The 24,348-nt window shown below is 37.8% G+C and overlaps 1 protein-coding gene across 1 annotated transcript; it reads left to right on the forward strand.

Moving 5' to 3' along the window:
- The first annotated feature begins 158 nt into the window (after positions 1–158).
- LOC136249542 (contactin-1a-like) lies at positions 159–24,348 on the forward strand. The gene is made up of 4 exons (XM_066041585.1): positions 159–358; positions 4,216–4,545; positions 16,723–17,061; positions 23,734–24,348. The coding sequence occupies exons 1-4, from the start codon at positions 286–288 to the stop codon at positions 24,129–24,131; spliced, it is 1,140 nt and encodes a 379-aa protein (XP_065897657.1). The 5' UTR covers positions 159–285; the 3' UTR covers positions 24,132–24,348.

Genomic DNA, 24,348 nt, shown 5'->3' on the forward strand with positions numbered 1-24,348 from the left:
AATTGGCACTTGTTTGCACGTGAAAATCTCCAGAAACAACAAAATGAAGCACTTTCCTATTTTGAGTGGAAACCCTAAGAACAGTCTCGTCAGCATTGCAATCATGAAACGACAATAAACGGATGCTTAAGAATTTCTCCGTTTCTCTTGGTCAATTGGTCTCTACTCGACTCTTCATCTACTAAGCCACAACTTCGATTCGTGTTACACGTACATTAGCTAACTGGGTTTGCTGCTTGTAACAACTACGCGAAGTTTCACTTCCGGCACGAGAATAACAGAACCATGTCATTGTATGTGATTTTAGTTTGGACTCCACTGCATTTCTTCCTTCTACTACAAAGTAGTGAAGCTCAGGGTTAGTCAATACTGTGTGATAATACTAGCGTATCAACTTACTGTGTATTTCAATAGCTAAGACTAAGTCATAATACACTGTACGCAAGTTAATGGTGCGATGCAGCAAGGTTGCAGTAGCTATTGCGAAATTAGCTAATTAATTTTGTGGCAAGAAGTTATGAACCACTGTAGCAACTAGCTACTGTATAGTCAATATGATAAGTCCTGTGGAACCAAGTTACATAAAGCTTTTGAGCAGTCGGCCATATAACTAGTTATTACACATTAGAGGCTTTTATTATGTCATAGTGATTTTTATCATGCTGAGATTGACCAGTGACCACACAGAAGTAAATTTCAGTTGCTGCACTATAGCTAATATCTGGCTAACTATTTCTGTCTTTGATTCTCAATGGGCTGATTTCAGTGGCTGGTGTGTTTACGACACTGCAAATTCAAGGCACCACAAAAAAGTAACCTTTAAGGTGCTGAGCATGTGATCATTTTGAATTTACGCTTTCCAGATGTGATGATCGACATAAATAGCTAGCAGAATATACAATAGCTACACTATAGCTAGCTATCTTAAGAAAAGTATGATCTTGATGCATTGACTGTTCCATGCATACGTATTTGCAGAAAGCTGCGTAGCTACTTACTGTAGAGGATATATCTGGAGAGTTACTATGCTATAAGCATTATCCAGTCATAAATGTTCATTCCATCTTTCACTTCGGATTGTTTAGCTATAACAGTTTATCTACAGCAGTTCAGCTTACTGTGCTTCATATTCTCACATAATATATTTTGTTACAGTTGTAGCAGTAGTTTATAGGTGTGGTCATTTCATCATTATAAGTACTGTATGAATATGTTTTAGAAAGATTAGCAGATGAAATGCCCCTCACGGTTATACATATATTACTTGTAGCTATCGAAAAATACTTGGCAATTTTGAGAGTGCTTTGCATAGTAGCTATAATCTTACTGATATACTGTACATAATTATTTGCACCTGGGGTTGCATCTTTTGTAGACACAGCACTATACTTAAACCAGTCAAAATCTGGGTAATTCAAAAATACACATGGCATTTACAAAATTATGACAGCTAGGGTTGATGCAACCTAAATATCACAAATACATAGGGATTATGGTTTTTGATTAGCTAATTTGGTACTCAAGTATGTTAACATCATGTGACTACTTTTGCCATTTCATGTAATGTATGTACATGTGTTTGCCATCAACAAATGATTTAACATTAGTATCACAGTTAATTGACTCAATGTGGTTCTTGATAGTTGTTTGAATTTGGCATGCTCATTGGTCATCACAGTATTACCAACTTACTATACTCTGCAAGAAATTCCGAAGCACAATCATGAATTGGGAAGGTAGGTAGACCATGTTTGTAGATTAAGCCTGTAACTACAATTACTGCTGTCCAACCTATTACAGCTGCATATACTTGTGGCCATGTAAACTAAAGCATAGCAATAATAAATCCTAACATCCATTTTTTTAAATTCTATGCCAACACAAACAGCAACTGGAATGCTAGGAAGTGCAGGGTTCTATCTTACTATCTGATCTTGTACAGCATAGAAAAGATTTGAAAAATAAACTGAAGGACTCATACCTGACCAATAAAAGTACTATTTCAATTTCTTCAAGGTCTTCTTTAAATTACTGACAAGCATCCAGCAAACAATTTGTCAATTTGTTCTGCTACTACTTGATCTCTGAGTATCTCTGCCAGTAGTACAGTAGATGTGTTTGTCCTGGCACTTCACACAAAAGCAAAGTATCCTCTTTTTGTCATATTGACGATTCTTTATACTTCTTGTTGATCTTCTGCTTTATAATGATATCAATTACAGCTGATCTTTTGGCTGCTGGTCATGACTTATAACCATTCTTCAGGACAAATCAAAACTAAATGTGCTTTCCCAGTATATCAGTACAGTATTTCTCACAATGGAAAATTGATGCTGTCTTTGCCTTAGATCATTCTTCCATTTTAACCTGGTGGAATCCTCACAACAGATCAAGAGTAATAAAATTTGTTGCCTTCTGCTTACCAATAGAATCTATCAATTAATGATCATCTACTGTACATGAGGTAATTGAAATTGGTATGGAACAGTATCCTTATTGATGCTTTGACAACTAACACAAAGTTGCAGACTTCTGTACTTATTTTTCACTGGCTGGTGAAGCAAAAGGACTGTTTGCTGGTTCAACACATTTGATATTATATCACCTACTCAGTTCTTCTGGTTGTTTTCTCATGACTCAGTGTAATTTTAATCCACACAAATTAAACAACCAATGTGTGACAAAAGGATGCATCCTTCAATAGCCTGGGTGAAAAAGTTCTGAAACCAAGAGTGGCAGCCAAGAAATGGCTACAATGACATAAACTTTAATAATGCATAAAGCCATTATTATATTTATTTGTATTAACATCACTGCAACCATTTGTTGGCTGCCACCTTAAATTTTACACCTTTTTTCAAAGCTTGGCTGCTTTGTGTGGATTTCAAATATTTTTGTACTTGGTACTGTATGGTCCCAAATTCTGGCTTCGTAGTTTTTTTCTTACCAGCAGTTAATGATGGTTATTGAAGACAGAAGCTATAATGATTGTATTGTATTGGAAGTTTTAATTGGCCTATTATTGTGATAATCTAATACAGTACACATTTTGTTGAGGAATTTTATTAGAATACACATAGAATGTTCTATTGATAGATCTATGAAATTAATCAAATTATAAACTTTTACTATTATTTTATATAGCATTTATGAAGTAGAAATTAAGTGATATGGGCAGGTGGCTCAGTGGTTAAAGATTTGGGTATTCAGTATGGAGGTTCCTAGTACAAACTCTGGTTAAGTTTCTTTTTTGACATTTTTGATGCACTTTTTTAACCACTTTTTTACCTAACGGTGTTCTATTCAAGTATCTTGACCTCGCGATTTACAGTTGTTAGGTTTTTGCATTTTACACTGTAACCCTAGTAGCTGTTACTTCTATCATCAAAAGGTACTGCTACGATGGTTAGCCTACATGTATGTGCACATGAAATTTCATAAGCAGTCTACCCAGTAGCTGTGACAACATTTTAATGTTTGTAGCACCGTGGATTATCAGCAAAGTTAGTACGTGAATTCACCTTTATAATGATCGTTATCCATACTGAATTTCAACCTAATCAAATCATGCATTTGCAGTATTTTTATAGCAATCTTTACAAAGTGGGTGAAAATAATAATCTGTGCCCCAATAGACCCCTTATCGCTTAAGAAGGAGAAAAAAATGAACTTTTGGCTGCCCATATCTCATGAATGGGTAAAGAGCAAATTTGATAATATTTGTTGTGTGGTCTACCCTATGCTGGGAGACGGTTATAATGCAATTTGGAGAAGGGGACATGAAGACAGAATTTTCTTTTCTTCCTGTCAATATACAAAATGGTGTGTTATGCCACTGCATGACACACTACCATGTGTCTTGATGCTGAATCTCAGTAGTCTAGCTCTGAATGGATCTCAGGAGTCTCCGGCTGAATATTTTGGTAGGACCTCCAAAAGTTGTAAACCCTTATTGCCAGAGAGCAGAATTAGCAGATTAACTCATTCCAACCCCTTTAGCATTAAAGTTACATTAACTATTTATTTATTTTTATAGAACTAATTCAGGTCACCGTTTTGTGTTTACTGCTTAGATAAGTACTATAGTATACAGTTATACAGTCTGGAAAACTTTTAACCTGTAAGACAACACCAACATGTATATTCTGTTTATTATTGCCATAGTAATGCTTATACTCTACTGTACTATAATCATTGTTATGTGTGGTGTTTTAGCTATAATAACAATACAAACAAATGCAAATGGTTCCTCAGTGTGTACTGGAAAACAAGTGATGTTTACTTGTGCAGTGGATAGGAATGGTACTAACATCACCTGTGATAATGTGAAATGGAGGTGGTTGAGAAGTGGAAGATCACGTTTTCAACCTACAAATATATCTAGATTTAAAACTTTCTTCAATCACACAAGAAATATCAGTAAAGACATATTGACTAATACACTCGCAATCAGTGATGTGAAAAGAAAACACAAGGGATTATATCGTTGTGTAGTACCAGTTAGCCATGTTGTGAGTAGGAATGCTTCCCTCATTGTCAAAACAGGTAAATTGTGTGGTATGCATAATACAGTGGAACCTCAGTTATCTGGACCCATCTTATCCAGATTCTAACTGAACTACGGAAATGACTGCTATAATAGAGCAGTGACTGTTCTATTAGGGTAGTTGACTACTGATATTTAATGTTTTTATGCTATTTTAAAGTCATTTATATACAGTTTCAGAGATACAAACTTTTCAGACTTATGGACCACCCCTGGTCCCAAGGGGTTCGAATTACAGAGGTTCCACTATATGTACTACGTACTTCACATACAGTATATACAAACTGTCCAAAGAATTATTGTCTGTTTATTAAATTTTTAGCAACATGCAGCCTTATAGCTGCATTCTTAATCACAAGTGTAAGTGGGAAATTTTATTTTTGTGTGTGCGTGTATGGATCATAGAAATAAAAGGCAATGAAACAAGGGAATTAATGTTGTAAGGCTGCATAGCAGATGGAAAAAAGCTAAAAATCATAAAAGCATGTGGAATTGCTACATTACTTCCATACAGTATTAATGGTCGGGCACATATTCAGTAGGTGACAATCAATTGTTTAGTCACACACACACACACACACACACACACACACACACACACACACACACACACACACACACACACACACACACACACACACACACACACACACACACACACACACACACACACACACACACACACACACACACACACACACACACACACACACACACACACACACACACACACACACACACACACACACACACACACACACACACACACACACACACACACACACACACACACACACACACACACACACACACACACACACACACACACACACACACACACACACACACACACACACACACACACACACACACACACACACACACACACACACACACACACACACACACACACACACACACACACACACACACACACACACACACACACACACACACACACACACACACACACACACACACACACACACACACACACACACACACACACACACACACACACACACACACACACACACACACACACACACACACACACACACACACACACACACACACACACACACACACACACACACACACACACACACACACACACACACACACACACACACACACACACACACACACACACACACACACACACACACACACACACACACACACACACACACACACACACACACACACACACACACACACACACACACACACACACACACACACACACACACACACACACACACACACACACACACACACACACACACACACACACACACACACACACACACACACACACACACACACACACACACACACACACACACACACACACACACACACACACACACACACACACACACACACACACACACACACACACACACACACACACACACACACACACACACACACACACACACACACACACACACACACACACACACACACACACACACACACACACACACACACACACACACACACACACACACACACACACACACACACACACACACACACACACACACACACACACACACACACACACACACACACACACACACACACACACACACACACACACACACACACACACACACACACACACACACACACACACACACACACACACACACACACACACACACACACACATGTACACATGTACACATGTACACATGTACACATGTACGCAGTTGATATACTTATACATCAAGACACACGATAGTGTGTCGTGCGGCCCAAGAAGCCGGCACGTAACACCCGTGAGTATATTGACAGGAAAGAAGAAAACGCAATTTTCGCACCTCAGTAGCTCTGTGCTGCCTTGATGAAACAAGACGAGTTTTGCTGTGGACACTCCCTCCACCTTCAGCACTGCACATTCCAAATTTGAGCGAAATCGCTTCAAGCGTTCCCGAGATATGCGACTTCAAAAATTGGCTTAGTTTCTTCGTTTTTTTTCTTCCTCTTTTCGCACACTTACAAAAAACTGCTATAAAACGCGAACGCCATATCCGATTGCCTTGAAATTTGGCACACCGAAGCGGGGTATAAAGGCGCATCTCGGTACCAACTTTGGCTAGGATACGATAAACAGGAAAAGAGTTATGATCGATTATTCACGAAAAATAACACCAACACGTTGTCACGCCTACAGGGTAAATCGCGTATGGGAAGAAGCTGAAAATCAGTGGGTGAATAGGTTAACTATTGAACCTCAAACCTTTTGTGGTTTGAAATAAATCGAGCTAAAAACCAGGAAGATACAACGAAAAAACCAACAGTGTGTAACAATAACGCAATCGAGATTACCTAATAAAAAACGATTACTTGCCACGCCTACCAGTTAAACCGCTTGGGGTAATGCTTTGAAAATCGCTGTATAGACGGAGAAATGATCTTAGAAAAGCTCTTCAATGGTGTAGAAGAATCAGACTTAAAGCCACGGAGTTATAACACGAAATCCAACTTGGTGCAGCAAGTGCGAGATCGAGATGTTCTAATAGAGCAGTCATCCTAATCGAGCAGTCACCCGAAGAGAATTCAAGAGATCAGCTAGAAACAGGTAACCTGTATAGAGATCAGCTACAAACAATTCACCCTGTAGAGTGATCAGCTACAAACTATTCACCCTGTAGAGAGACCAGCTAGAAGAAGTTACCTTGTAGGGAGTTCATGCAACTATGGAAAGAGATAGTTCAGCTAGAAGAAATCACCTTGTAGAGTTCAGCTACAAAGAAACTACCATGTAGAGAGTTCAACTACAAACAAATCGCCCTGTAGAGAGATCAATAGAAGAAGTTACCTTGTAGATAGTTCAGCTACAAAGAAACCATCATGTAGAGAAATCAGCTGCAAAAAAATCACCTGTAGAGAGTTCAATTACCAACAAATCTCCCTGTAGAGAGATCAGCTAGAAGAAATTATCTTGTAGAGAGTTCATCTATAAACAAATCACCCTGTAGAAAGATCAGCTAGAAGGAGTCACCTTGTAGAGAGTTCAGTTACAAAGAAACCATCATGTAGGCAGTTCAGCTACAAACAAATCACCCAGTAGAAAGATCAGCTAGAAGAAGTCACCTTGTAGAGAGTTAAGTTACAAAGAAACCACCACGTAGAGAGTTCAACTACAAACTAGTGACCTTGTAGAGACATCAGTTACCTTGTAGAGAGTTCAGCTACAAAGAAATCACCTGTAGAGAGTTCAGCTACAAACAAATCTCCCTGTAGAGAGATCAGCTAGAAGAAGTTTCCTTGTAGAGAGTTCAGGTACAAACAAATCACCCTGTAGAAAGATCAGCTAGAAAGATCAGCTAGAAGAAGTTACCTTGTGGAGTGCTCAGCTACAAAGAAACCATCATGTAGAGAGTTCAGCTGCAAACAAATCACCTGTAGAGAGTTCAGCTACAAACAAATCTCCCTGTATATAGAGAGTTCAGCTAGAAGAAATTACCTTGTAGAGAGTTCAGTTACAAAGAAACCATCATGTAGAGAGTTCAGCTACAAACAAATCTCCCTGTAGAAAGATCAGCTAGAAGAAGTCACCTTGTAGAGAGTTCAGCTACAAAGAACCATCATGTAGAGAGTTCAGCTGCAAAGAAATCACCTGTAGAGAGTTCAGCTACAAACAAATCTCCCTGTAGAGAGATCAGCTAGAAGAAGTTTCCTTGTAGAGAGTTCAGCTACAAACAAATCACCCTGTAGAAATATCAGCTAGAAGAAGTCACCTTGTAGAGAGTTCAGTTACAAAGAAACCACCACGTAGAGAGTTCAGCTACAAACTAGTGACCTTGTAGAGACATCAGTTACCTTGTAGAGAGTTCAGCTACAAAAAAACATCATGTAGAGAGTTTAGCTGCAAACAAATCACCTGTGGAGAGTTCAGCTACAAACAAATCACCCTGTAGAAAGATCAGCTAGAAGAAGTTACCTTGTGGAGAGTTCAGCTATAAAGAAACCATCATGTATATAGAGAGTTCAACTGCAAACAAATCACCTGTAGAGAGTTCAGTTACAAACAAATCTCCTTGTAGAAAGATCAGCTAGAAGAAATTACCTTGTAGAGAGATCAGTTACAAAGAAACCACCATGTAGAGAGTTCAGCTGCAAAGAAATCACCCTGCAGAAAATTCAGCCACAAACAAATTGCCCTGTAGAAAGATCAGTTAGAAGAAGTTACCTTGTTGAGAGTTCAGATACAAAGAAACCATTCTGTAAAGAGCTCAGCTGCAAACAAATCACCTGCACAGAATTCAGCTACAAACAAATCACCCTGTAGAGAGATCAGCTAAAAGAAGTTACCTTGTAGATAGTTCAGCTACAAACAAATCACCCTGTAGATAGATCAGCTAGAAGAAGTTATCTTGTAGATTATTCAGCTACAAACATTCACCCTGTAGAGAGAGCAGCAAGAAGAAGTCACCTTGTAGAGTGTTCAGTTACAAAGAAACCACCATGGAGAGTTCTATGATAAATATATGTATTATATATATAATTTGTACATTTACTGATATAATCAAAAATATTTAAAGTACATCTGCTTCACCTTTTCTTCTTCCTGTAGTAAAGGAAAAAAGACAGGTTAAAAAAGTCCCAAAGCTGGCCATAGGCCGGCTTTGGGGTATACAAATACAAAAAAAATGAAATCTAATCCAAAACAGCCAAGCTGTAAAAAACAGTGCGGCCCTTAAAAAGGCTATGGTGAAAAAAGATGTGAAATCCAAGGTGGCAGCCAAGAAATGGCTGTGATGGTAGGTTAATGGTAAAAATTTTAATAACGGCAATTTAGTTGAATTTTTTTTCCAAGACAAAGTGGCACAAAAATTCACTTGAATTGTCGTTATTAAAATTTTTTACCATTAACCTACCATCAAAGCCATTTCTTGGCCGCCACCTTGGATTTCACATCTTTTTTCACCATAGCCTTTTTGAGGGCCGCAGTGTTTTTTTACAGCTTGGCTGTTTTGGATTAAATAATATTATCTACTAGTATTTTAATGAAGAACGGTACAAGAAGAGCCTCTGTAATCAGTCCAGTCACTACGGAAATTGGAGATAATTTTAATGACAGCCAACTGCAATGAAGCTATCATACATTGCTGCAAATCAATACCTATGTGGCAGTGGAGAAGGAATGGGACATGAAGGAGGACAAACGTAAATCTGCAATAATGTATGTAACGGAGCTGCTGAAGTTGGTGAAAAGGGCACATCTCAGGCTGAATGGATGTTGAACAACGAAGAAATCAAGCCTAGGCTGGAGGCATAGTTAATATTTAGTTAAGTTCTAGAAAATTGTTGGAATGGTGTGGGGTCATTGGGCACTCTGAAAGTACGTTTAAACTGGGAGCGCACCTGGTTTACTGAAATTGCTTTCGAAGTACATGTGTGTGTGTGTGTGTGTGTGTGTGTGTGTGTGTGTGTGTGTGTGTGTGTGTGTGTGTGTGTGTGTGTGTGTGTGTGTGTGTGTGTGTGTGTGTGTGTGTGTGTGTGTGTGTGTGTGTGTGTGTGTGTGTGTGAGTGTGTGTGTGTGTGTGTGTGTGTGTGTTGGTGTGTGTGTGTGGGTGCGTGGGTGCGTGCGTGCGTGCGTGCGTGCGTGCGTGGGTGTGTGTGTGAGTGCATGCGTACGTGCATGCATGTGCACGTGTGCGTACTTATCTAGCTACCTATCATACAGCACAGTACTACTGTATCAGTATGGTAGTACTGTATACTAGGGATCATGGAGGTTTTGGTTTTTCTGGCCAAAAATATCACCTAAAAACCAGCTGGATAATGTTACAAAGAAAGTAAACAAATATGTTCAGTAGACCCTTGTTTATCTGTACCCTTGTAATCCGAAATTAGAAATAACTGTTCTATTAGAGTATTTTGAGTACAGGTGTTTGTTCTATTAGAGTATTTCAACAGAACTCTGTGTATAAATGTATGTGCTTCAGTTGTCTGAACTATTCACTTATCTGAACACTTTTACTATTGCCTGAGACACATTGGAATTTGGATAATCGAGGGTCTACTATAAGGAAAATAAGAATTTTAAGTATGATTATGGATCATAGAAATAGAAAGTAGTGAAACAAGGGAGGTCACTTACACCTGTAGATATGCTAATGGACATTTAATTCCTATGGGTATAGACTGAAATAGGGATTTAATGTCCACTGGTTAGTCTTCACGATCTCCCTTGTTTCACTACTTTTAAATTCTATGATCCCTAATCAAACTCCTTATAATACTTGTATTCATAGAAGCACTAGGGCTGTCCACTTACATTCCAGTTGCACCTACTATTGGTGTAGAAAAAAAAATCACTTTGTACAGATATCAGCTAGAAACAAATCACTTTGTAGAGAGTAGGGTCCAAATGAACTTAGCTGAATTTGAACATTCGTTCGAACTAACAAACCTTCGAATGTGGGTTAAGCAATTTGAATTATGCAATTAAATAGTATACGGAAAAGTGTACAATAATTTCTGTAGTTTAAAACATAGTGTCCACATCTGGAGGAAGTGTTTGCGTTACACGTGGTTCGAGCGCAAGTCTTATAAGGAATCTCAGACTGAGGAAATTGCTGAAAACGATCAAGAGACTGAAGAGAGTAAAACAGAAAGTATCTCAGTCTGCAGGCAGCAAAGAGCTGAAGCCGAAAAAGTTTCACTCAGATGTGTGGGACTTCTTCACGAAGGTGCCTGGTGGAAAGAAAGTGTTGTGTGGATTGTGCAAGAATGAATACTCTTACCTTGGAGCAACGAGTAACTTAGAGAACATTTGCTTCGTTATCACAAGGAAAAGTATAAATGAAATGAAAGTGGAAGTAACAAAGCTTCTGATGGCAAGGAACAAACTAGCATGAATGCTTTTTTTACTTGCAGTAAGTGCCCGCCAACACGTGCCAAGAAGATTACAGAATTGATTGCATTCATGGTGGCAAAAGATTTACGACTTGCTTCAGTTGTTGATGGAGAAGGGTTTAAGTACTTATAACGGATGTTGTTCGTTGGAAGTACACCATGGCTAAGGAAAAGCTTAAAAGAAAATTAGCTGAAAGTGGAAACACAACACAGTACTCGCTGACAACAGATATTCGGACCAGCTTTGCCAATGATGCCTATATTTCACTGACTGTTCATTTTATTGATGAGTGTTGGGAACTGAGGAGCTATATGCTGGCTACATATCCATTGACAATAGCATATTTGCTATTGTTCATGACCAAGACTCCAGTTTCCAGCATGCAGGGTGTCTTTTAGAAGCTGACAAACAGTGGAATAGTTTGAACTGTGCAGCTCATTGCTTACAATTGTGTGTTATTGATGGATTGACATAAATGCTATAGCACAAGCTTTAGCTGCTGCAAAAGCATTGGTCAAGTATTTTCATCACAGTGCACGGGCTACTGAAAATTTAAGGAAGAAACAAGAAAGTATGAATCGACACATAAACTGGTCAATGAATGTAAAACATGCTGGAACAGCACCTTTTACATGTGTCAGTCCCTTCTTCAAAACAGGTGGCCAGTTTCGGCTGTTTTAGCATATGAATCTGTTACTATATAGGGTAGAGCATAGAAGGCTAGATTTGTCAAATGTATAGTGGGAGCTACTTGGTGATTTGGTGAAAATTCTTTACCGACTAGAAATAGGAACAACTAACCTGAGTTCTGAGTCTATATCATCTATATCATCCATTCTTCCTGTTCTTTTTGGAACAATGAAGTACTTAGAGGTTACAAAAAGTGATTCAACAATGAATATTAAAAGATTTAAGATATCTGTTAAATCTCAATTAAAAGTAAATGGGATTTGAATGACTTTGCTTCTTCAGATATCAAAGTGATTGCAGCAGCCTTGGATCCTCGATACAAAGCTTTAAAGTTTCTCTCTGTAGAAAAAATATGTGAAGTTAAAACAGAAAGAAGACATAAAATACAAAACCTTCAAATTGACAGTGATAGTTCAAACTCAGAATCACAGGCTCAACCATCAATGAAACAGAAGGCACTTAACATATTGTTTGGACAGAAGAAAATGATATTATCTGTAAGGTTAGAGGACGAAGTAGATTTGTACTTCTCTGAAACATGCACACCTAGGAATTCCAATCCTTTAGTTTGGTGGAAAGCAAACTCATTACATTATCCTTGTCTCAGTAAGCTTGTAAAACCTCAGCAACTTCAACAAGCAGTGAAAGGCTGTTTTCAGTAACAGGCTTAACTGTCACTAATTGACATTTTGCATTGTCAGCAAAAAGAATTGAAACACAGAGGAGGATAAAGGCAATTCCATTTTGTGTGTATTGTACGTACATTGATTCCTTTAAAATTGTGCCACTGTTTATGCATATGTGCATCTTTTCCACCCATACACACACTGTGCTGATCATGCACTGCCCTATCGGTAGATTGTCATGTTTAGAGAGTTCAGGTAAGCAACCCAGTAGACACTAGTGGACATTTGTCCATGAAAATCCAATGAAAAAAACGTTCAACCTGTGAATAGTAAAGTTTTCATTGGGTGGTCCCAATGAAATTTTATTTTCATAGCATTTTAATTGGTCAAACTAATGAAAAACCAATGAAAAGTCCATGAAAAGTGTTTCACAGAGTTTTCAGTGGTAATTTTTCATTAGGTTTTCATTGATTTTTCATTAATTTTCCCAATTAAAATTCTATGGAAATAAAATTTCATTGTGGTCACCCAATGAAAACTTTACTTTTCACAGGTTGAACATTTTTTTCATTGGATTTTCATGGGAAATATGTATGTCCAGTAGTGAGAGAGTTCAGCTACATTACAAGACATCCTGCAGAGAGTTTGGTTACATTAGAAGTTTCAGCTATGTAACATTTCTCTCTGTAGAGAGATCAGTTATGTAACAAGACTCCCTGTAGAGAGTTCACGATGGGCTATAAACAAGTCACTCTGTAGAGCATTCTGCAGAAGCTACAGTATATTACAAGTTACCCTTTTGGTACATGTTATATTTCATCACAACTATAATCTTAGCAACAAAATATTTCAATTTTGAATATTTTTCCTTCTTTTCTTCCTACAATAAAGAAAAACAAGTTGATGTTGTGCTACTTCTAAAAACCAAGTGCCATGCAGCTAGCTAACTCATTTGGAATTAACCAACTATGTATTACTATTTTATTATTTTAACCAATAGGTTTGTGGTTATGCAGTAATACATACTTAATTTATTGTAATTCTAGGATTTCATAATTCATGGATTTTCACAATTCTTCAATTACGTTGCTAAGGAAGCGCTTGTTAAACAAACCAACATATTATGCACAGAAATAGCTACAGGGGTGTATCTTCTAAGTTATAGTTAAAGCACCACTGCACGTGTGTATGGAAAATACAGCATGAGGGGGCGTGTTGAGAGGCTAATACAGCACAAAGCGATGCTTAGTGCTGCATTTGCCTCTAGACACCCCCAAGTGCTGTATTTTTGGTACACACAAGCATAGGCAGTGCTTATAATAGTATTGTACTTCCTGGTTGTCTGGCTCAAAGCGATTTCCTGTATTACTCAAACCACTGCGATTTTCGGTGATCAGGATATCAGTAAGTGTTTGTATAATCTACTTCTAGTCATAGAACAAACTAATAGGATTAATTAGGCTAGTTTTAGCGATTTACAATGTCATGCACATGCATATCAAAAATAGCCATTGGGATTGCGAATCTAATGAAAAAATGGTAAATTTACTGATATTAATGAAATTCCTCATTTCAAATGACACAGCGGTAAACTCAAAACCCAGTAAACTGAGGACTAGGAAACATAATTTATGCTTATAAAGACTTATACTGGACTTATACAATCAAGAACCCAACCATTACAAAACAAGTCACTGACGTGGATGCTCCCATACATGAACTCCAATATAATAATATTGTTAATGATCTCCCATATACGTATTTCATCTAAACTCTAAAAAGGCAGTTAAAACCGGCCACTCTTAGTCAAATTCTTTTGAAATATCAAAGAATAATTCATATATATGGTATTCCAGACCGTTTATTCTAATTAACTAATTAGTTTAGGGTGGTCTTGACAATAGATGAATCCCACAATGCTTTCCCCCTACATTACGCATTGGGTGAAATGATGAACAAGTGACAAATTCGTGAAAAGACGGTGATATGCACTGCAGCTAGAGCCATGAGAACAAGGTACTAAGAGTATTTCTTTGAGGTATGTGAGTAATAAACAGGCTGTTTTTGTGGGTACCACCACGTAATGTTGCTGGTGTTTTGATAAATACTGTATACAAAAATCACTGTGTTTTTGCACCATTTTATGCATTTTACATGATTTTGGGGTGGCCTTTTTAATGGTAATGTATTACTAATGTTCAACACTTTTTGACATGTGATCAATCGTGCTGTCTTAGTGGAGTTGTCTTTAAATAGCTTTGTGATCAAACGATCGGTAAGTGTTTGTACAATCAATTTTTTGTCATAAAATGAACTGGTAGGATTAGTGTGGCTGGTTTTAGTGATTTACAGTGTCATGCATGTGGAGTTGTTTTTGTAACATTCCTTAAATAAATTAACTGCATAACTGCCCAAGTGTGCTGTATTTGCCCAATTAAGTGCATAATTGTACTGTATTTGCCCAATTAAGTGCATAACTGTACTGAATGACTCATAAAGAACAGTTATGCAGCTAATTAATACTGTATGGGCAATACAGTAGCTTTGATCCTCCCACGCAAAGTACAATATACTGTTTTATAGTTTAACTCTCGTATTTTTCCTACAAATTCTCTTGACAAAGCTGTAAAGCTGCTCTTCATTTTCGTTCGCGTACATAGGGGATATGCCCCCTTTCCAACTCGAAGGGATAGGCTATTTCTGGTAGTGTATGAGGCCTGCACCATTGTTTTTCAGTTGCTAAATGCCTGTAAAACCCGAAGGGAAGGGAATTCACAAAGTGTGAGGAGAGTTGCCACACTTGTATTTCAGACCACTAAAAAGAAACCACCTCAGAGCAAAGTTTACCTGTGCAGAAGTGTAATACAGACTTCATTTCGCTTTTACTTCTTATATAAAACTGCTTTTTCCATTGACAATTTTGTGTGCTAGGTAGATAGGTGCACACACACACACACACACACACACACACACACACACACACACACACACACACACACACACACACACACACACACACACACACACACACACACACACACACACACACACACACACACACACACACACACGCTTTTACAGAAACAATTTCAGTAAACAAGGCGAGTGCCCACAGCTGGCCTTCGGTTGGCTGCGGGCACAAGCCTGGTTTAAAAAGCAAGTACAGTGAAACCTCACTTAGTGGCAGCCTCATTAATAAGGCCATCTTGTTATAGTGGCCAGGTCCAGAAAGTACAGATGTATCTTCCATACTATTCCACTGATTTAATTTTCGTTAATAGGGCCACCTCATTAATAAGGCCAGTGGCCACATACTGCAGGACCAAACTGGTTTTAAACTAACACCACAATAAAGGGGCAGACAGTCAAGGTGTCACTGCAATAGTTGCTACTCCTGAGTACCTGCCAAAAGATATGCCAATATAGTTTTGGCAATGTGCTTCATACTTTTAGCTCATTATGAGTAATGAACAATCCTATCTGTGCATTATGATAAAACCTGTAGTATACATATGTAGCTGTTACAGCAACTATAGCCAGGTGTTGATTTGTTGAAACCTTGATAATAAGGCCACTTTGTTTAGGGCTGGATTAATGACAGAGGTTTTCATTAATAAGGCCACTTCACTAATAGGACCACTTATTGTGGGTCCCAATGGTGGTCCTATAAATGAGGTTTCACTGTAAAAAGTCAGTTCCAAAGCATGCTGTACTATAATCATATCAAGAACAGCCAAGCTGTGAAAAAAGGTTGCAGCTCCCAAAAAAAGGCCAGGGTGAAAAATTGTGAAATCAGAGGTGACGGCCAATAAATGGTTACAGTGATGCTAATGTCACTTTTACCTACAATTAATGTAACTTCTTGAGAATGTAAAGCAAAATAAGTCTCACTTTATATGCATATCTTTTTAAGATCACCTCAATGTTTCACTGTCAAGCATTATTTCAACATGATAGTATGTTTCTGGTTTATACTACAGGTCCACCTGGCATACCATTGAATGTCAGATTTAGTAACATCACTAGTACATCATTTGTTGTACAGTGGGATGAGGTGGATGATGCTGATCAGTATAATATTACTGTAAAAAGGAAGGGTAATGAAACTGCAACATCACAAACATCACACACATCACGAACTGTAACAGGATTAACCCCTAATACAATTTATGAATTGACTGTAATTGCTACTAATGGTTGTGGACGAAGTGCAATGAGTAATTCCACCTTTATGGTTACTCCCAATGTGACTACATTTATTAGACCATCAGTATCAGTGATGATGAGTTCCGTGGTTGATAGGGCAACAACACCTACAGGTAATAACATAACATTTTGTTTTTATATTTCATGCATTGTACATCAGTGCTATGATGCACTGAATTATATGCATACAGTAATGTTTGGTGCATCTGCATATTGCTGATGATGGCATTCTTACTCATTATATGCCTGTATCAATTTTTGATTTCAATGATGTTTCATGTATAGTACACATGCATGGTCTTTTAACCACCACTAGTAGCTAGCCATGTATACCTCCCTTACCTACAGTACACTTATTGACCTAATTAATTAATTAAGTTCTAGGTTAAAAGGTTTAGGGACAAACACACTAGAAATGGGAATGCAACTCTACATGTATCTTAAGTGCTAAGAATATACACTGATTGTTATACAAAACAGACAGATTGTCAAAATTATGCTACAGATTTAAATAGTTTGAGTTTTAAAAAGTTGTGTGGTGGCAACAATGGTTGATAAATGGCTACTGTAAATAGTGACTATACAGCCACTTTGGCTACCATCTATCCTATGGTTTGACAACAGTTTTATCCCTGGCTTCTTTGGGCTCCATACTGTTTTGCACCACTGGCCATTTTGGCATACATATTACTCAGGGGCGTAGGAAGCATGGGCACCATGGGTGCTTGGGCACCCATAAATATTTCCAGTGGTGTAACTAACGGGTGTCAGCACACTGTACTACATATTACTGAAAAGATTGAGATACTCTAATAGAGTAGTCAATGACTCTAATAAAACAGTCACACTCGAGACCTTTTTTTGGTCTTCAGTTTTACTACTGGGCACCCATAAGTTAAATATCTTGCTATGCCTCTGTTACTGACTTTTTATTTTATACATTCATAATAGGCAACACACAAACTGAAATCAGTGATGTATTAATTTTGACATACAGTGTAATAGTAGAATGGTTTATATACACCATCAAAGAATTTCAAGTTATTTTGAGTTTGAGTTGAGCTTATAATATAAAATACATGCATGAAACTACAGTACTTCAAAATTACCAAGTGGTCTTGAAACAATCAATTTGTTTTTCTGGATAATGAATTTGGACCATAAAGATCCTCTGGAGTGCTTTCTACTTAAAAAGTTATTTGCTTGTACTGTTCTATGGCTTCTTTTATAATTATGTATATACAGTTGCGCTGCAGTCATGCATATACTTGTAGCACTGTAGTCACAAACTGTAATGTGATATAAACATCACACATGAATCATGCAATCATGTAAATCTAATGGAAGCAATAAACTGTATAAAACTGGAAGATGGTAGCAGTTTCAAGTTGATAATTAATAGAATGCATGCAAGGGCAAATAATATTCAACAGATCCAGTGCTCTCTCCATTATCCAAACTCAGTCCCTTGGTGAGTTCAGATAATCAAAAAGTTTGGATAATAATAAAGTCCATTCATTTATATCCAGAACAAAATAATTATTCTAATAGAACGTACACCTTTGACAATTTGAAAATAGTTTAATAGACGATCATATATTTCAACAGTTTGGATAATGGATAATCAGTGACCAGATAATTGTGAGACTACAGTACAAGCTTTTCTTTGGCTTCCTAGGTAATTGTCTTCACTTGACCGGCTTTTTCTTTGGCCTTGACAGCAAGTTATTTCTCCGCAGATCGACCATTATTGACGACATGACTGAGTCTAATGAGACTTCTGAAGGACTTTTTCAAGAACTGTAGACTACACCTCAGGCCGATGTGGTGGCACTGAAAAACAGTGGGACCACTGGTGGCAACAACCCACAGACCGAGAAATCCATTCATACCACTCTATTACAGATTGGTAATGAAACAGGTGGCAATCCTCATAAGAGGAAATGATCTGGGTATAAGTCAGACTCATCTGATGATGAATATCCTGGCAGCAACACTGGTGATGGTGATGATGATGACACCTTCAAACTTTCTGAAGTGAGTAATGCCTTTATTGAGGCAGCCTTCAAGACAACACTGGATGATGTTACCAGAACTAAGAAAAAGGTTAAGCTTGGACTGCCCGACTTTAAGTGGCTGAAGCCACCTAAGCTAAACAGTTTCATCACCTACACTATTCCCAAAAATGTTATCAGAGTTGATGCTGCTGCTTAGAAGACTCATAAACTCTAGCTGGAGGCAACTGCTCCACTGACATCTATTATTGAGAAAGTGGATGCAGGTGACATAGACCAGGCTGAAGTCATCCAGGGAATAATTAATAGCTGCCCAGGTATTGTTGGGAAATGCTTCTCAACATTATTCCATTCAATGGAAGAAAGCAGTGCTACAACACCTCAACCCTCCACTAAAGTCACTAGTTTAAGATGAGGACTTTGCTGCCACAGCCCCCTTCCTTTTTGGACCAAATTTTGGTGAGATCACTAAAGAGGGATTGGAAGCTGCAGCCCTGATACAGAAGACCCAGACCAAGACAACCCAACATTTTCAGAAGTGCCACCCCCAGAAACAGAGCTACTGGGTGGCAGCAAAGGAAACAGCAGTCCCACCAGAAAAAGGAAGCAGGAGCTGGAAAGAAATGACTAGAGATGTACAGCTGTAGTAGCCAATTTATTGAATGTGCAAAATACAATTACACTTACATCAGTGTCAACACTTCCAGGTCCTGTTCAACCAAGGGAACTTGCAATGTTCATAGGGAAAGTTATAGCAACCTCCAGAGCTGTCAAACAAGGTCCACTACATTACAGAGCCCTATGCAGAGGGCACTCAACTCCCAAGAACAACTCCTGGGGTACTCAGACAAGTAATTCTCAGATAACTGTGATCAGCAATATGATCAGGAATCTCACTTGGTGGTCAACTCTAGACAGACAGACAATGGAAGCACCAGTATGTCCTTCACAACCATAGAATCAGATGCCTCACACCAATATAGTGGGAAGCAAGGCGTGGACAAGGGGTGAGCTGGTCAATAGAGGAAGTAACCCTGTGCATCAACTTCCTGGAACTTTCAACTGCCTTTAAGACGTTTACCATCAACCAAATGGGTATGGTCCTTCTGAAAATTGACGATATCTCTGCAGTGCGTTCATTAGGGAAGTATGCACTCAGTTCAATTGTGCAACTTATCTCTGGAAATATCGTAATGGTGTCTCCAGAGAGAGATATCACTGGAAGCAGAGCACCTACCTGGAATTCTCAACAAGGTGGCAGACACAGAATCCAGGGTAATGAAGGACTGATGCAACTGCATGATCATTCCATCTGTATTCCAATAAATTTAGCAATCAATGGATTCTCTCCAAACAGATTTATTTGCATCACGGCTAACCAAACAGCTACCCCACTTCTACAACTGGAGGCCAGACCCAAAAGCTTCCCTTCACACAAAACTGAGGGGTTATGCCAATCCCCCATGGTGCCTGATTTCTCATTGCCTAAGTCAGATAAAGAGACAAAAATCCAGAGTAGTTCTGGTGACACCACTGTGCATGGCCATAACAACCATGGTTTCCTCTGCTTCTCAAAATGCTGGCCTGCCAACTGCCAACTTCCAAACATCCCAGAACTAATCTTGAACCCAACCAACCAGGAGGTCGCATGGTCCATCTCAGGGAATCCTTTGCTTCACAAGGAATTTCTACACAGGCCTTAGACCTGTTGTTTTCCTCATAGAGAGACAAAACCAAACAGTAGTTACAACTCGCAGTGGACAGCCAAAGTTTCAGCCTGTAGTCTTGGAATTATATTTGGAATAGGAATACCATACATTTGATTTGTACAGAACAATGCGGCAAATATTATTACAGGCACTTATATAATCGAACAAAACTCCTGACTGAAACAAGCTACAAAGACAAGGGATTGGCTCAGTTTGTTTACCATGAACTGGTAAACTGATCAAGGTATAGTGTTTTCCTGTGTGGACAAAGAAGAAGGCCTATACAATAATGAAATGACAACAGTAAACTTTATTTCTATTGCATTGTAAATAAGTGCCCCTAACTCACACGCAGAGTTGGGGTCGCCACTCTAAAAATGTACCTCGTTACAGATTACTAGTTACATGTACTTCTATACAATATAACGTGTTACAGTTACATATTAGCTACTCCCTGAAAAATAGTAACTAGTTATAATTACATGTTACTTTGAGGGCTGTAACTAGTAATATTATTACATTTGTTCATTACAAACTATAAATTAAGTCCAACCATCTAAATACATTCTCCCAGCCTACAACTACAAGTAGCTAACACAAGTGAGACAAGCGTTTCTCTGGTGTAGTAGTATCTTGACACTTCCCATATGCTAACACTCTTTGTTCTTGCCTGCACAGCCATGCATATTCAGTGCTGTCAGGACCCAAAATGCAGCCAATCACAATGCACATTAAAAAGAAGTAACACGTTACAATTTCCGGATGTAACACTTACCCTTTCAAAATGCTTCCAGGTTTGATTTCATAAATTATTATTTTAAATTTTCAGGGGGGGGGGTATGCCCCCAGACTCCCCTAGAATGAGCATGCTTCACATGCTGAAGTACATTTTGAAGGTGATGGGACAACCAAAATTAATGACAGGTCATTGGTGACTTTGTCCAGACAGCACAATATTTTGACTTTATTTTGAGCACTGCTATGGCATATGGAGTGTGAGCAGAATTGGGGGTGACGAGTTACATTTATAATGTGTTATGCAATAATATTACTAATGTTGTAATGAAGTAATATAACACATTACATGACAAAGTAATGAGTAATACATAATGGATATTACACAATTATCGAATGTATTATTACACTGCTATTAGCTGATAATTACAGTAAGTGATATGGTCAGAAACAGTCATAGCTATAGCTAAGTCAACAATTTGAAGTTCACAAATAACTCCCATCTTAGTGAAGGCAAGGTTATCTTTAGCAATTGTGTAAGGAATTTCCACTTTTCTTTTGATCTTCAACTTTGCAGCCTCGCTAAGGTTGGTTTAAGCCATTGCCCTTGCAATTGGTGCAAGCTACTGGCTGCCTCTGTGGCCTCCAATGCCATTGCTCACTTGTGCATATCGGTTGCCGCATAATCTTTGAAGGTCAAAGTGCAAATATTGGTCATGCCTTCAATAAAGACCAGTCTATAACTTACAGCAAACTTCACATTTTAGCATGGTCATGTGCTCCTACTGTTTCAAACTGCAACCATTGTATCGTCTGAAGACTTTTATCATTAATGTTTTTTAAGACACACACTTCTCCACCATTTTCTTTGCTACCACATGCTTCTTAGTGCTTCCACAACCATTGCTGGCAGTATCTTTACTGGCACGCTTTTGTCTGGAAAATTGTCTGGACAATTTGTCCTGGTAAATAGAAACTTATTCAGACATTCCATGTGTTGTTCGGATAATATCCAGTTGTCAAACGTTATTTCAAGCACTGTGCTGTACAAACACGAAACAATTACTCCCCATGAAAATGTGAATCTGATGGTGTATAGTTTTATTCATTTGAGTTTTGTTTCAGTGCATACCTATGCGATTAAAACTTTTTATGTAGCACGTTTATTTTTACTTCAATACGTTCTTGTTGCAAAATAGAGTTTTGCGAAAATGGTTGGTTGTCACTCTGTGGGTCACATTTTATGCTCGGTCTCTTGAAGTAACAATTTTATGTGGCTATAATATATATATATATAGGTGCAGAAGGCAAAGTATTAATATTGCAATGCATAATTATGACTTTTTAAGTACTGTACACAGTAGAATTTTAAGGGACCTGGGGTGTACCCCTTGAAGCTATACAATAGCTTTAAAATACTTCTACTATAATATTACTAACATTTTAAACTATTCTTAAGACTTCCAAAGTCAATTCTTCACTATGCATGCAACATGCACCTTTGAATCACTGATTGTACATGTTATAACTCACGATGTTGATAAAGTAATGGTAATAACCACAAAACTTTAAGACATCGTAGACGCTTTGTCCTCCTTTTTGTTAAATCCATAAACTGCTACTACAGCTAGTATGCACCCAATTCTTTCTTGGAGTATTGTAATGTCCCCACTTGCAATTCAAGAAGTTAATTTTATTCATTTTATTTATTTATTAAGACTTTACAGCACAAGCACTGAAGCACCTGGTCCTATACAGTCTGTTTATAGATGTTATGTGTGTTTGAAAAGTTGCAGAAAGGATAAATGTTCCATGACCAGACCTAGGCAGCCTCGTGTCCTTAATCATTGACAAAGAGAAATACTGTACACAGTAGGTACCTAGAAATTAAGTTAAATTTATACATGTCATTGAGGTGATTATCTACCTATAGTCTCTTCATTGTCTTCACTAGGTTACAATATTCCTAACTTTTCCTTCCAGTTGTTAGCTATATATGGAAAACAAGGAAAATCATTACCATACCTGTGTAATGATAAGCACTTGGAGGATCATCACTTGAAGTGCAAATTTATCCCTACTTTAGCCATAATGGTTCATTGGTAATTATTGTAATGATCATCCTTGTGTAAGACATTTCCTGCACCTAGTAAGTAACTGTATGTTGAACAGTTTAAATTCAAAACTTAAAATTTAAATTTGTTTCTCATGAAATTAACCTGTTTTGTTACAAAATTCATATTGCTAATGATTTGGTATATAGCTCTGTATAGTAAATATAAGTTTAAGATCGTCCTCCTTATAATATTTATCACCTTATTTAAAGCAGGTTCATCATCAAGTTCATCTAGTTCTCCTAGAGTACTAGTTGTGATAATATTACCTGTCATTGCTGTTATCACTGTGGTTGGGATTGCTGTTCTTATTGTTATTATCATCATTGTGAAGAAGAAGGCCAACTCCTCTACAAACACAATACCTGCAAATATAGTAAATGAAACAGTCAATGAATCCAGTCTTACTAGAAATGGATACTTCTACAATACTACTCATAGAATATCACATGGTATACACACAATCAGATCAACTGCTAAAGTTCTGTATGAAACAATACGTCCATCCAGCCATGTTAATGAAGATATAAAGTTGCAACCAAATCCGGCCTATGGTAGAAGTGATAAAGTGGTCATGGATAACAATCCTTCTTATGGATTTTTAAAATGATTCATGCAGCATTGTGTGTCCGTGAAACATTTAGTTATCAGTGTTAGATATAGTTAAGATTCATATTCATATATAACACTATACAAAATTAGTACAAAGTTTGTCATTCAAGTGTGCATACATCTTCTGTACATTATTGTAGTTGTTTCTCCATAATTTACATATTGTTACCAATAGGTTGTAGTGTCTATTTATGTATTGACATATTAAAAATTAT

Source organism: Dysidea avara, chromosome 1 (genome assembly GCF_963678975.1).
Source record: "Dysidea avara chromosome 1, odDysAvar1.4, whole genome shotgun sequence".
Taxonomy (NCBI): Eukaryota; Metazoa; Porifera; class Demospongiae; order Dictyoceratida; family Dysideidae; genus Dysidea; species Dysidea avara.

Bases quoted from the DNA above. Each gene is read 5' to 3' on its own strand.
- LOC136249542 (XM_066041585.1), top strand. From the start codon at position 286: ATGTCATTGTATGTGATTTTAGTTTGGACTCCACTGCATTTCTTCCTT. The intron at 359-4,215 runs GTTAGTCAATAC...GTGGTGTTTTAG, and splicing joins ACAAAGTAGTGAAGCTCAGG to CTATAATAACAATACAAACA. The intron at 4,546-16,722 runs GTAAATTGTGTG...TTTATACTACAG, and splicing joins TTCCCTCATTGTCAAAACAG to GTCCACCTGGCATACCATTG.